Source organism: Quercus suber, unplaced genomic scaffold (assembly GCF_002906115.3).
Source record: "Quercus suber isolate HL8 unplaced genomic scaffold, Cork oak 2.0 scaffold_13, whole genome shotgun sequence".
Taxonomy (NCBI): Eukaryota; Viridiplantae; Streptophyta; class Magnoliopsida; order Fagales; family Fagaceae; genus Quercus; species Quercus suber.
In genome coordinates, this window is record NW_027069478.1 from 2,782,103 (window position 1) to 2,796,954 (window position 14,852).

General features: G+C 33.9%; 2 protein-coding genes across 2 annotated transcripts; one reads left to right on the forward strand and one right to left on the reverse strand.

Moving 5' to 3' along the window:
- The first annotated feature begins 213 nt into the window (after positions 1–213).
- Positions 214–5,413, forward strand: LOC112006709 (probable disease resistance protein At5g66900). Its single transcript, XM_065780180.1, has 5 exons — positions 214–1,511; positions 2,294–2,691; positions 3,123–3,484; positions 3,994–4,199; positions 4,301–5,413. Exons 1-5 carry the CDS (start codon positions 548–550, stop codon positions 5,134–5,136), a joined length of 2,766 nt encoding a protein of 921 aa, XP_065636252.1. The 5' UTR covers positions 214–547; the 3' UTR covers positions 5,137–5,413.
- Positions 5,414–5,825: 412 nt separating this feature from the next.
- On the reverse strand, positions 5,826–14,179 carry LOC111985782 (senescence-associated carboxylesterase 101). Its single transcript, XM_065780186.1, has 4 exons — positions 13,989–14,179; positions 13,465–13,828; positions 7,090–7,620; positions 5,826–6,814 (listed from the first exon to the last, which is right to left on the reverse strand). The coding sequence occupies exons 1-4, from the start codon at positions 14,003–14,005 to the stop codon at positions 5,978–5,980; spliced, it is 1,749 nt and encodes a 582-aa protein (XP_065636258.1). The 5' UTR covers positions 14,006–14,179; the 3' UTR covers positions 5,826–5,977.
- Between the last annotated feature and the right edge of the window lie 673 nt (positions 14,180–14,852).

Sequence of the window (14,852 nt, forward strand, 5' to 3'; positions counted from 1 at the left end):
AATATATTATCAAAATAATTTTTATTAAACCGTGGCATAATACTAGTAAATAAATAAATATATATATATATATATATATATATAAATAAAAGAAACTTCCACCCAAGTACTGAAGTGAAGAATTCTCAAAAAAAAAAAAAAAAAAAGAAAAAAAAAAGAAGGGTACTGAAGTGAAGTACCACGGTCAACGACAAAAAGTGAGAACCAATACCGATGGTAATTACTTGGAAACTCCAGAAAATATCTTTACTTGTTACTCAAACTCATACTGGACGGCTTGACGACGGCCACTCGTAAACACAACGAAGCATAAATTCTTCTTCTTCTATTTTTCTCATATTGTTTTGCATCAAAGCTGAGAGAAGAACAAATTGAAGAGCTTTGAGATCAAAGCTAGCTTCTTGATAGTTCTCTCTGCACTTTCATTTACTTGAATGAAAATCTAATTCATCCAGGCAAAAATTGGTGTCCATTCTTTTTTTTTTGGTATAGTTCGGTAGATAGATCTGGTATTGTATTTCTTTCTTAATTGAGGTTCCAAAAAGATATGGCTGATCTTGCTTCAGGGGGTGTTGTGGGGGCAGCTTTTGGAGAGGGATTTGCTATTTTGCACGATACAGTTAAGCATGTGGCAGGCCAAATCATCATGTTCAAATCCGAACTCAAACGCTTAGAATCCACGCTAGATGGTGTGGCACCAATGGTCCGAGAAATAGAAGAATTAAGCCAAGCTCTTAATTTCCCAGTAAAGGAAACACAGAGCTTGGTGGAACAAATGAAGAAGGGCAAGGAGCTGGTTCTCAAGTGCTCCAAAATCAAGCGTCGGAATTGGAACTATTGTGTCAAAGCCTATTCTTATTCGAGCAAACTTTCCAAGTTGAATAGGGCTATTGAAAAGTTCTGTCAGGTTAATTTGATGGTACAGAACACAAGGAATGGGTTGGAGACATTGACCTTGGTGAGTCAGAACACAAAGATTGGGTTGAAGACTTTGACGGGGGTGAATCAGAACACAAGCATTGGGTTGGATACTTTGGCCGAGGTGAATCACAACACGACGATTGGGTTGGAGACTTTGGCCGAGGTGAATCACAACACGACGATTGGGTTGGAGACTTTGGCCGAGTTAAATCACAACACAACGATTGGGTTGGAGACTTTGGCCGATGTGAATTACACCACAAGGATTGGGTTGGAGACATTGGCCGAGGTGAATCACAACACAAGGATTGGATTGGAGACATTGACGGAGGTGAATGAGAGCAAAAGGGCTTTGAATCTTGTTTTGAAGCATGTGGAGAGTCAGAATTCGGACATGAAGAGGAAATATGGGACATTGTCGTGTGCGGTTCCTAAACTCGGGGATTACATTGTTGGGTTTGATTTGCATTTGAAGGAGTTGAAGAGGGAGCTGTTGAAGGAAGAGGTGTCTGTGCTTATAGTGACTGCTCTTGGAGGTTGCGGGAAGACCACATTGGTCCAAATGCTTGGTTGGGATGAGGAAATTATAGGTACTATTTCTCAAATAAAAATGTCTTGTGTATACAATTTTTTTTTTTTCATTTTTGTTTTTCCAACTACCAGCATGTCTTGATCTGATTGGTTGGTACTTTTATGTTACACAATAAAAGTGATCGACACTAATGAACCCATTTTGAATTATTGTGAAAATGTTGTGTTCATAACATTTTTCTTTAAAGAAACATGAGCAATACTTTCATTTTAGTTATTTGTAATGATAGTATTAGTATGTGGATAGTTATAGAAAAAGTAAATGGTTAGGTCATTTAAAAACAAAATACATAGAGAACTTTATTGATGAATCTTTAAATGTGCCACTGCTTGATTATTATATGTTTAACCATAATTGGAAGAAATGGGAATACTTCATTCAAACAGAAGATTCCAATTTATGCAAGTGAATTGAACTACGTTTTGAAACAAATATTTGGGCCATAAGGTAACATATGGTAGGACATTGCTAATTGTGTTCATTCTTTTGTTTTTGTCCTTTATCAATAGTCATAGCAGTGCTTTGGGCATATTTCATCCTTTAGAATTACTGCCTTGAGAAGAATAGTGATAAAGAAAAGATAAGGAGAAAAAAATGAATTTTCTTATATTCCTAATTGGTGTAGTTTTCTAGAAAATTGCTTTTGCTCACTTCTTACCCTGTGGTTGGGATTGGGACTTTTGTTAATTTCACTTCACCATTATGCATGTAGATGTATGATGTTATTAGAGATGAACTATGCCTTGATGGCAGCTTTCTAACTACATTGTGTTTGGATAGGCATATATATGGGCAATATATTTTTTGTCAACGTTTCAAAAACTCCCAACCTGAAGGTCATTGTACAAAACCTATTTAGTTATAATGGTGATGAGTGCCCTGAGTTTCAAAGTGATGAAGATGCAATCAACCAGCTGGAGCAACTGCTGTATCAAATTGGTCAACCCATATTGTTGATCTTGGATGATGTCTGGCCTGAATCAGAATCCCTTATTGACAAGTTCAAGTTTAATATTCCAAATTACAAGATTGTGGTGACTTCAAGAAAAGCATTTTCAAGATTTAAGTTTAGATTTCAATTAAATCCATTAGATCATGAAGATGCAATGAGACTTTTTTGTCACTCAGCATCAATGCAAGATGGGAGCTCTTACATACTAGAAGAAGTTATGGAAAAGGTACTTTGTCAGTATATGTATATATATATAAAAGAAATATTGTTAATTTTGTTTGTACTTTTGCCTTTTGGGTTAAGGTGTGCATATGACCAAAGATATACATTCTATTTTTGGGTTGATGGATCCATATACCATATATACTTGCCTAAATCATGTTTTCATACTTGCACATGCATTATATTTAAGCTTGTTTGTTTTGTTTCTGGCAAACCAATTGTCCCCAAAACTTTTTTTTTTTTTTTTTTGAGAAAGAATTGTCCCCAAAACTTGAGTGAAGACAAGGGAAAAGAAAGAAAAAAAGTCATACAAAATGCAATTTCACATTTCCGAACAAACAGTGGTTTAGAGTTTAGACAAAAAACAGTATTGACCAATATTACCCTTGAAACCTATGGACAAGAACTAATTTTATTTGGTTCCTTGAATTGCAGATATTAAGATACTGTGGGGGGTTGCCAATAGCCCTTGAAGTGATTGGTGGTTCACTCTGTGGGCAGCCTGTAGAGGTTTGGCAAAGTAAAGTAATGGGATGGTCTGAAGGTCATTCTATTTTTGACTCTGATAATGAGGTGCTTGCTCGTCTCCAAAAATGTCTAGACTTTTCTGCTGACAAGATCATCCTCAAAGAGTATTTCATGGACCTAGGTTCATTTCCTGAAGACCAAAGAATCCCTGCTACTGCCCTCATTGATATTTGGACAGAATTACATGAACCAAGCAAAAATGATGTCCATGCTATTGCTAATTTGCATGAACTCAACAGTCGGAATTTGGCTAGTCTTGTAATGAAAAGGTTTGTTCAGTCTTCTGATTTCTAAAGTGTGATTTTCTTGTAGGATAAGTTCTTCATTTGATCATTTCTAGTTGCTAGTTGTGATGTGATATCTCTATACATGACCTAAAGCCCAAAATATTTCATTATGTCTTCTAACTTGATCAACTTCTGGCTACAATTGATAATACACACACACACACACACACACACACACACACCAAGGATGCTAAAGGTGATTACTAAAAAGAGACAAAAGGAATTTTATATCAAATGATAAACAATAAGGGGTCCAATTACTCTGCCCAATAAAAGAGGGGAATTTCAACTTTTAGTAGTCTATTCCTTTTTGCTGCTTATCTTATTACCGTTTGATTTTAATTGTTACAGATAGAAACTGATTGTCTCAATCCATGTCTTTGTTATCGTATCCACAACTATGTTCGATTGCCATGGAATATATATTTTTCTTATGTGAGGACTGAAGAATTTGAATCTCTTATAAGCTTATACTTTTGGTCATTCACCAGGAAAGATGCAGAAGAGGTCAGTTACTATTACAATGAAGAATTTGTCACGCAACATGATCTTCTTAGGGAGCTAGCTATCCAACTGAGCAGCCAGAAGCCAATAATAGAAAGGACAAGACTGATTGTGGACATCAGGGAAAACAACCTACCAAACTGGTGGATGAAACCACAACTTATCAATGCACGCTTATTATCTATCTCTACTGGTTGGTACATTTTTCTTTCTAACAAAGGCGCACACACACACACACACAATGTAACGTACTAATGAGTATCTTGTCACACCATATGGAATATTTTTTTGCAGATGAGCTGTTTTCGTCGAGTTGGTGCAACATTCAAGCACCTGAAGTTGAGGCTTTAATTCTGAATTTTCGAACAAGGAATTACACCTTACCTGAGTTTGTGAAGATTATGGTTGAACTCAAGGTTATAATTGTCACTAATTATGGTTTCTTTCCTGCTGAATTAAGTAATTTTCAGCTACTCAGTTGTCTCCCCAATCTAAAAAGAATTAGATTAGAGAAGGTTTCAATTTCTTCCCTTTGCTCCCTTGTACAATTGAGGAGTTTGAAGAAAATATCTTTGTTTATGTGTAATATTGGTCAAACTTTTGGGAATTCTACTATACAAGTGTCAGATTCATTTCCAAATCTAATGGAGATAAACATTGACTATTGCAATGATTTGGTGGAATTGCCTGCATGGTTGTGTGAGTTTCTCCACCTAAAAAAACTCAACATCACCAATTGTCATAAGTTGTCTGAACTGCCTGAAGAAATCGGAAAGTTGGTGAATTTAGAAGAGCTAAGGCTTAGGTCTTGTACTGAATTGTCAGAGTTGCCAGAGTCAATCAGAAGCCTCCATAAGTTACGCATTCTTGACATATCTGACTGCCTAAGCATTATCAAGTTGCCAAAACACATCGGTGAGTTGCATAAATTGAAAGAGTTACACATGAAAGAGTGCTTGAGATTGCGTAAGCAGTTGCCATCATCAATTACTGATCTCAAGCAGTTGAGACTTGTGGTATGTGATGAAGAGAGGGCCAAGTTATGGGAGCCTTTTGAGGAATTCTTCTCCAATTTAAAGGTAATGGTGGCTAAGAAAAATATCAACTTAAATTGGCTTTCCAAATCATGATTTCTGAGACCTATTTCTTGAAAACTTTTGTAAATTTTATCATTTTAGATTTTTCTCTTCCGTTCTTTGTTTCAGTTTTCTTTTTTCTTCTGTAATGATTATGAAACAAGTGGCTTAGTACACCAGAACAGGAATATATTTTTTAAGAGTTGCAGTTTTAGATATGATAATGTACCCTTTAAAAGTATTGAGAAAATTTAAGGCTGAGGGGTGCGAATGTGATTGTTTTCGTTGTGTATGGTGAAATGGAAAAAGAACCTGAAAAATTTAGTCAGAATTTTCATTAGTTGACTGAGAAAACAATGTGACATCCTTTTTTTTTTAGTTTTTTTTTTTTTAATTAATAGTTTAATACATTAAAATAAAATATTCTTATAGAGCGAAATTGTTTGTTAATATGGCTAATCCTAATATATGATATTGAGCTTTTCAAAAAATAAATTATACAACATATTCCAGAGATATTACCTAATTAAACTAGTTTAGACCCCAAATTTACTGAATTACAAACACGGGAGAAAAGTCTCACGCAGCTTGTAACCTTAAGTTTGTGAATCCGTTTCAGTTGCAGAAGGATTGTGGGGGTGAAATTAAGACTCTAGGGTTTAGCAAATCATGAATGGTCTTGTTGAGGAGAATTATTCTCATCCAAAATGTGCTCGCATACATCCAAGTATACAACCCAAAAATGGAGAAAGCAAGACATGAAAATTTTATAAAAATAATAAAAAAGTTGAAAAGATGATTTTCTTTAATTTACAATCTATTGAGGAATGACTTCGAAATACCATAAATGTTTGTAAGGAAGTGCACACATAAATATTGAAATATGTGATCAAAATCATATAAACCTTGAGGGAATCACCAAGCGGCCCTTAGCGTACTTGTCGTAATTCTCTTCATTATTCATTAAGCCAGTGAGATATGAACGATAAAAAGTTCCCTTGATCTCTCTATACTCTCTCCACCATGTCATGAAGCTGCTCTCAGGTAAGAAAATCTCGGAAGATACTGCATAATTTTTCATCAAACCGTATACATAGTTTTCAAACTCAATCAGTTTGTTTCTTTCTTTCTCCCTATCATTTGATTCTCCGTTACTCAGCAATTTGCATGAAATGCGAGCCTCCTCAACATGTGCCCAAAAGCAAGAATCCTCTGTCAAACTAGAAGCCACATTCTGTTTCTTCAATTCATTTGGACCACTTGAAGGTTTCTCCGTTTCTTTCAGCAATTGCTCCAATATTATGAAATGTATCAACCTTCCTTGATTTATGTAGTCTTGTTTGCCTGCCTTGTAGTAATCAGCTATGACCAGTGGTTCAATCATCCTTCGGTAATTTGTTCCCCCAAAGAGTGAACGGGTACGAAGGGAGGCACCTACTGTCTGAGGCCTTTTCTCTGCTTGATCAACCATTTCTTCCCAGTAACATGTGAGGCGTCTCATATACTCTTCCACTTTAATATCACTCGCATCAAGTTTACTCTTGTATCTATCATAGTATCCAACTCTTTCCTCTTTAGACACCTTCTTATACTGTTCTAGATAGGCCATATACACTTTAATGTCATTCAACCCCCTGGTGGGATCAAAAGCCTGTTGGTTTAAAATTGCCTTAATTTTTGCCCCTTTTTCTGTATTTGTTATGATAATGTTGATGTCAACGTTTTGCTGTTGCTGCAATAACTTGTAAAAATGAGTTGGGCTAGAAGGGGAGTTTTGAAAGATCACAAGGACATAGACAAAGACTTCAAATTGTAGTAATGTTTATCCATGTAAGAAACAATAAAGGCTTTGGTTAGTTATTAATACTTAATCCGTAAGTATTTCATTCATTATATTATTTTATTTAGTGTGTTGCCTAGGTGTAACATTATCTGTACCATACAATGACATAGCTCAAATAAGCATTCTAATTATATATGATCCAAAAAGAGTTGTAACTAAGTTACCTGTGATTGCACCAATCCGATTGCTACTAGTTGTGTAATAATGCCTGCCCGTAATGGTGTTGTAGTCCAATCAATTAAGGACTCATCATTTGCCTTGCAAATTACCTTACAGTTGAGATTCTTCACAAATTTTCCATAGGACTCAAAAACTTTATTAGGGTCTTGATTTTCAGGAGTTCCTGAATTGGTTTTCGTCAACAACTCCAAAATGGTTTGATGGTCCTCAAAAGAAGAACAACCTAGCTTTGAATAGAAGAGAAACGTGCCAAAAGGCTGGTAACCATTAATTAAGACTCTGGGAACTAGATCCTGGTCATAAACTACATGCAAAAAGCAAGAGTTCCATGCTGCATATTTAGATATGGCTTCTTGCAGATTCTCATCACCAATAAGGGGTGAACCAAAAGTGATGCAAAGTGGGCCTTTGGTTTTTGAAAAATTGAATTTTTCTAGCAATGATAAGGTGAACAGAGTAGCAACAGATCCTCCCAAAGAGTTTCCAGTGATAATTAATTGTTTGGAATTGTCAATCTGCATTATGATATGAATCTTAATGTGTTAATAACTAGCCTTGTGACATTCTCAAAGTTCAATAAAAATTACATAACATATTGTACACATTGTTAAATGTTATTATGCATGCCATGGTAACTATGAATGTTAGTCACCAACTCCGTGTGATTCAAAGGAAATATAGACATACAATTATGTCAAAACTAATAAATATAACTTCCTATTGTATTCAAAATATGTAACTTCCGCTCAATGATACATTATTTATATTCAAGAGTTAGACTCTTTTGGATATACATCACTGTAGGTTTCTTTAAGATCTTCTCTCCTCTTCCTATGTGTGTGTTAAAAATATTTAGTATTCTCAAAAGAAAAAACAGTGGGTAAATCTCACGTTGAAAAATGAGTATGAATTAAAGAGGTTTAAAGCCTGTACTGTATATTTAAGAGTTAAGTCCTTTTGGTATGCACCACTGTAAGTTTCTTTAAGATATTCTTCCCTCTTCTCCGATGTGTGTGTTAAAAATATTTAGTATTTAAAAAAAAAAAATGTAAACCTAATATTACTACCAAATTAAGTTTGCATAAATTAATATTAAAATCTTCATACTAATAAGAAATGCAACTTTTGAAATTAATCTTACAATAGCAAGTGGGGAGCTGCTTGGAATGGTAGAAAATTTTAGTAAAGATTTTACTCCTTTGAACCATATTGCACGAAAACTTGTGAAAATAAGCCTGGAGACATATGTCTTTTACCTTATTTGATTTGTTCCATTTGACCTAATCTAACAAATGCTCCAACTAAACTATAATTTGGATATGATTCTCACAAAAACAAAAACCCCTAATTTGATTTACAATGTCAACTTGACTTACTATAGAATCTATTAGATTAAAGACAGCATAATACAATACAAAAAGAGATAACAAGCATCTTGAAAATAGAATAAATGTAAATATAAATTAAATTATAATGTCAAAAGTCATGAGTACGTAAAGTCAAAGAATATACTATTCAATAATAATTAGGCGAAAACCACATTTTCGTCCCTACATTTTCACGCGATTCCCACGTTAGTCTCTAACTTTTTTTTCCACCGCTTTTAGTCTCTGTCCTGAAAAACACGTCTCATTTTTGTCCCTACCGTTACATCAGAGACAGAATTTGCAAAGTTGGCAAACGGAATGCACGGTTGGCTTATGGAGCGCTTACATGGCCATTAAAATAATAATAAAATTTTTTAATTAACATTTAAATAATGCCACATTCGCATTTTAAATATTAAAAAAAGCCACGTCAGAAAAAATTAAAACAAAATTCTAAACATGTGATTTTTAAAACCAAATAAAATAAAATAATTAAAATAAAATTTCTTTTCCTTTTATTATTTTCTTCAAAAGAACATATTCATATGTGGTTTTTGTGTTCTTCCCCAAGAACATGACTATTCATATTCATGTTCTTAGCAAATTAATTCTTAGTTTCTTTTCATTTATCTGTCTTTCTTGTACTTTCTTTAAAGCCAAACACATCAAAACTCAGATCAATAACAGTTAAATAAAATAAAATTTAATTAAGCATTTTCTTGGCAACGTCAATCTCAAGATCTGAACATTTTTCTCTCCTAATTGGTAATCCAGAAAATTCTCATTCCCTTTTCACAAACCCAACAAATTCTCATTCATAAACCCAAAAAACTCCCTTTCACAAACCCAGAAGATCCCTTCTCAACACACACAGCAAATAGTCCTTTCACAAACCCATAAACCTAGAATATCCCTTCTCAACAGATACAACAAATGAGTTTTTCAAATTTGTTAAAAATCAGAAACAAATAAAATAAACCCAAGATCAGCTTCAGATCCTCTTCAAATTCAATCCCAAGATAGAGAGGGTGAGATGAGAAAGTGAGGAAGAGAGGAAATCGTGGGCCATCAGATCTGCTGGAAACCCATACCACACACCACATACGACCCAAAAACTGACCCACCACCTTGCCGAACCCACCGCCGATGAACCTTACTGATCCCACCACCTGTGAACCTTGCCGAACCCATCACCAATGAACCTTGCCGATCCCACCACCTGTGAACCTTGCCGAACCCATTGACTAGGAGGATCTTACCAACTTGATAGCTGTGGTGGCGGCGGCGATTAAAGGAGATGAACGGTGGGAGCTTCGGCCAAGGGGTATGAAGAGAGAGAGTGAGATCAAGAAACGGAAGTTTGAGGTGTAAGAATCTCAGATGGTTTTGATTAGAGGTGAAGCGATGTTGTCGGTGAGAGGGAGGAAGTTTGAGATTAGAGGTATCTGATGAGAATTTGATGAGAATATGAGATTAGAGAGAGTTGTAAAATCTATTTATATTTTTTAAAATATTTTATTTTATTTTTAAAATTGACAAATTTAAAAAGACAATGGTTTTGATTTTAAATTCATTATAATTGCTGACATGGACTTTTTAAATGTCAATTAAATTTTTATTATTATTTTAATTTAGATGCTGACATGGAAAGTCACGTGGTTTATGTGGCATTATTTTATTATATTTAACTTAATTATGCCGTTTGCCAGCTGTGCAAATTCCATCTCTGATGTAACGGTAGGGACAAAAATGAGGCGCATTTTTCAGGATAGGGACTAAAAGCGGTGGAAAAAAAAAGTTAGGAACCAAAATGAAAAATGGTGAAAATGTAGGGACTAAAATGTGGTGTTCGCCTAATAATTAATCATTCTTAACGGTTGACACCATCAGCAAGAACAAAGAGGTGAATTGATTTACAATGGCAAAATCCATGAGTATACTGAGTCCAGAATGACACCATTGACATGGAAGAGAGAGAGAGAGAGAGAGAGAGAGAGAGAGAGAGATATGAAAGAAACCCATTAGACAATGAACAAATCAAAGTAAGACTATAGACCAAATCAATAAAAATGAACAAAACTTACAATTTCAACGAACCTAATTAAACACAAATAAAAATCCTAGAAGCAGAAAGCTTATGAAAATAAAAATAATTGAGAATGCTAGAAGTAGAAAGCTTATGACATTGGAATTCTCTCTAGAACAGATATGTAAATGATTATACTCTATCTTGTTGACCTCTAAAAATCAAACTTTTTAAAAAGACATCATTAATTTAGGAGGATTGATAAAAGGCATAAGTTCCTAAAATTATCCTTTTTAATTTAAAAACATATAGTACAAAACAAAAGGACAAAAATCAGTATGCTGTCCTATCAAAAAAAAAAAAAAAGAGTCAGCATGTTGGAACATACTATAAATTATAAGAAAGTGGACAGATAAAATTTAAGTAGGAAAAAAGTTTTTTTTTTTTTTTGAGATAATTATAATATGCTGCTAATCTTGTAGCTTGAACCATTTTCTGCTAGACTCTCATAACTCGAATCCTGTTCTCCCTAAACTTCCAAGCACTTTATGCATGAGAATGTGTCAATTCAACTACAAGATCCTTGACAACGAGGGAAATAGTTTTAAATAATGTATCATGATATTTCATAATATCTTGAAATGGATAATGAAAAATGATATCAATAGATATCTTAAAATTGCATCAAGAAATACCAACAAAAACAATTCAAATGCAAAAAGACCCCATTGGTTGGGTTTAGTTAGCAAGTTGAGCTATCAATTTTGTATTATTTTGATTTTTAACACCGTAAGGTTAATTTTTTTTGGGTTAAGATAAGGTTAAAAATTGTTCAGATTAATCACTCTCTTTGATTTTTGTTAACTATAACTAATAAAAAATGGTTATATAGTGTCCACATGACCACTCAACTTCACACATCAATAATACAAAATTGGGTTTCTCTTCCCCCCCCCCCCCCCCCCCCCGCCCGGGGCTCTTAATATATTGGGTTACGGATCAATATATTGGAAAAATACAGAAATTTATGAAAAATCGGAGTATTAAATAAATAATTAATAATCAAACATCAATCCTCACCAAAAAAATTAAAAATAGGGATAAAATACATTAGGTTTGAGATAATGCCAAAAACATCAATACTTCTTTAAAATGTCCAATTTGGTCCTTTAAACATTAACGGCGTGTAAAACCGTTTTTAGCATTCTCTCCCAGTGCAAAGGTACCTGGGATTTCTAAAGGAAGACTACAATGACAAGAAGCAAGTGGGACATTAACACCACACCATTTCATGATTCATCAACACCACACCAACGATTTTCTTAGACTTTTTCTTAAAATAAAATTATTAATAATTTTGTGTTTGGTAGCCAAGAAAATCCAAAGAAAAAGTCAGGATCTTCCTCATTCTGTGTTTGGTGGCCAAGAAAATCAAAAGAACAACCCATAAATCTTCTTCATTCCTAATTAGTAGCCAAAATATCAGAAGGACAACCCATATAGTCTCATCTGCTCTTTAGACTTCTTTGCTCAGTGCTTGGTTGCCGAGAAAACCAAAAAGGAATTTCTTCATCTCTTTCACAAAGAAACCCATGAAAACCCGAATGACCTTAACCTAATCACACCAGCCAAGGTCCAAAATTCCATCACAATATTGCTATTAAACCCAAATCCAATTTTTCTCCAAAAAAAAAAAAAAAAAACCCGAATCCAGTTATCCCATCGAAATTTGCTAACCCACCGGCCACCACCAAAGGATTTCCATCAGCGAAATAGAGACATGAGATAAGAAGAGATTGGAGAAAGAAGAGGGTAAAATTTGGCTTGGCAAAGGAAAAGAAAATAGAAAGAGAGAGAGAGAGAATCAAGTGAGAAAGAGAGGACAAAGAAAAGAAACAAGAGATAGAGTGAAGGTTAAGTGTGTGGAGGTGTGGTGTTGACTATGGAGTCTAAATCTTCTATCCCATTTTTCCTGCTCCACTCTATACTTCACCAATAAATATTTGTCACGTGTTCACCTAATTAATTAAATTCTATCATATTGACTTATTAATACTACAATTATTAATTAATAGTAATATTTAATTAATTAGATGAACAAGTGGCAAGTATTTATTGGTAGAGTATAGAGTGGAGCAGGAAAAGTGGGACAGAAGATTTGGACTCGTTGACTGTGAGGATAAGAATAAAGAACGGAGAAAAGATATTAAAAAAAAAAAAAAAACCTTTAGGTCTGAAACAAACAGTCTTCAAGGACCAAATTGGTTATTTTTAAGAAGCTATGGATGTTTTTGACATTATTCTAAACTTCAAGGTAGATTAGTGTAATTTACCCAAATAGTGGTTGACATCTCATATATTCAAGAGATATTATTTTTGTCATACCGATTATCACTTATCCCACATCATATCAAGGATATTTTTAAAATTTTTTTTTTTGATATTTTTAAAAGTTTTTGAGAGAGTTTCAACCTATGGCGTCCGCTTCTGATAATAGCTCTTTCTCATCAGACCAAAACACCAATCAGTTTTTGGTGTAGGCGAGAATTGAACCCCAGATCTCTTATACAACCATCAGAGACTTTACCAGTATTTTTTAAAATTTAAACGTTGATAATAATTATTAATTCATAACAATAATATTTGCAGATAAAATAATAATAATAATAATAATAATAATAATAATAATAATAATAGTACTTGACAAATGAGTACTACCAACAACTAACAACTCTGTTTCTGAAATAAATGAATAAAAAAGTAGCTTGTATCAATTTATAAAGATATTTTTGGCAATGATATGCTGTTCAGGCAGTTTGTTACTTATGACCTACGGTTGAATTAGAGACTTGACTGCTTGATGTTTTGAAGTTTACAAGTGCCATGAGCCTATGACCAAAACTAAAATTAATAATAATAAATAAATAAATAAATAAATAAAGATTTTTCAGAGTATAGAGAGGTACCTCAAATTTCGGGAGCACACCATAAATGGATTTAAAAAGCTGAAATGCAGGTTCGTTAATGGAGAAACTTGGGTCCTTGGTTTTGGGGCACAGGAAATCAAAGAAAGGAAAAGACCCCTTAAAAGTTGAAGATGAAACTAAATTTCCTCCTCCACCGCCCTGAACAGAGTCTTTGCTACTAGAGGGCCAAGTGAAAAACGCTATAATGGTATAGTTTGGTAGTTCATAAACTCTGAATCTAACGAAGGAAGATGGTCCTTCATTCTGACTGATTTCTGTGTATAGACTCCAAATTGCAGTCCATGCATCGTGCAAGATATCAAGGGTCACCACGAAATTTGCCAACTCTAAACCACTGCTATACCTGCCATCATGAATCATAGGAAATATTAGCTAACAAATGATGATGCATCAAGTTTCTTGGTCAAGAAACGAAGTTGAAAGGAAGAGGGAAAGAGACAGAGTGAAGGAAAACAAGGACAAACAAATAAGGAAAAAAGAAATGATTTGCGTTACAAACTTACAATTGAGTTTTGCTCATCCTCCCTATTGCTTTGTTAGATCTGCTCTAGGAAAAGATCAGCCACAGGACTAGTTGTTCAACACTCTTTGCTAGTTACAACAATGATAAGAATCAAAGCCAATGTTAATTCATGGTCTGAGGAGAGAAACTTCGTAGGAAAGAACTAAAAAGCATCACAAGACTCAAGTCAATGTCTATATTCTACCTATAGAATATATTTTTATTCTTATGTTCGTCGTTATCCTCCAACTTGCTCTGGCCCATTACCCTTTATTTCTTTGGGCTTTTAAAATGCCATACCATTTTTATTTTTATTTTTTAATTTTAGGGAAAGACAAGGATTAAAGTACCATACTTTTTTTTTAATACATTTTTGGTGACTTGGGTTGAGTGTATAGTTAACTCATATTTTGGTAGGTTACAGTGAGGGTAAACCATAATTTATATCATTTGTATACACATGGCCACCCCTTGTTGTATACAAATTCTAGTTTAATGAAATAAGAAAAATTGAAGATGGTTTATCATTGTTTTCCAATTTTTATAGTGAAGAAAAGAAGTAGAGGAAGGATGAACCTAGACTTATGAGAGCCCATCATCTTTCATTCTCTCATTAATGGAACTTAATTGGTATGAAAAAATAGAGAGAAAACAGTATAAATAAGTAATTTTGACATTTTCACTCCAACATCTTTTCTTTTTTTAATAATCGGTCACTCCTCCAATTTATTAAGAACAAATTAATTTATACAATGATGTATTAAGAATTTAACATAACACAAGAATTTTTTTTTCCTTTCACTTTTTCCCCCTCTTAAGTGTTAACCAAAAACTTCAAATTAAAAATAAAAAATCTATATTTCTC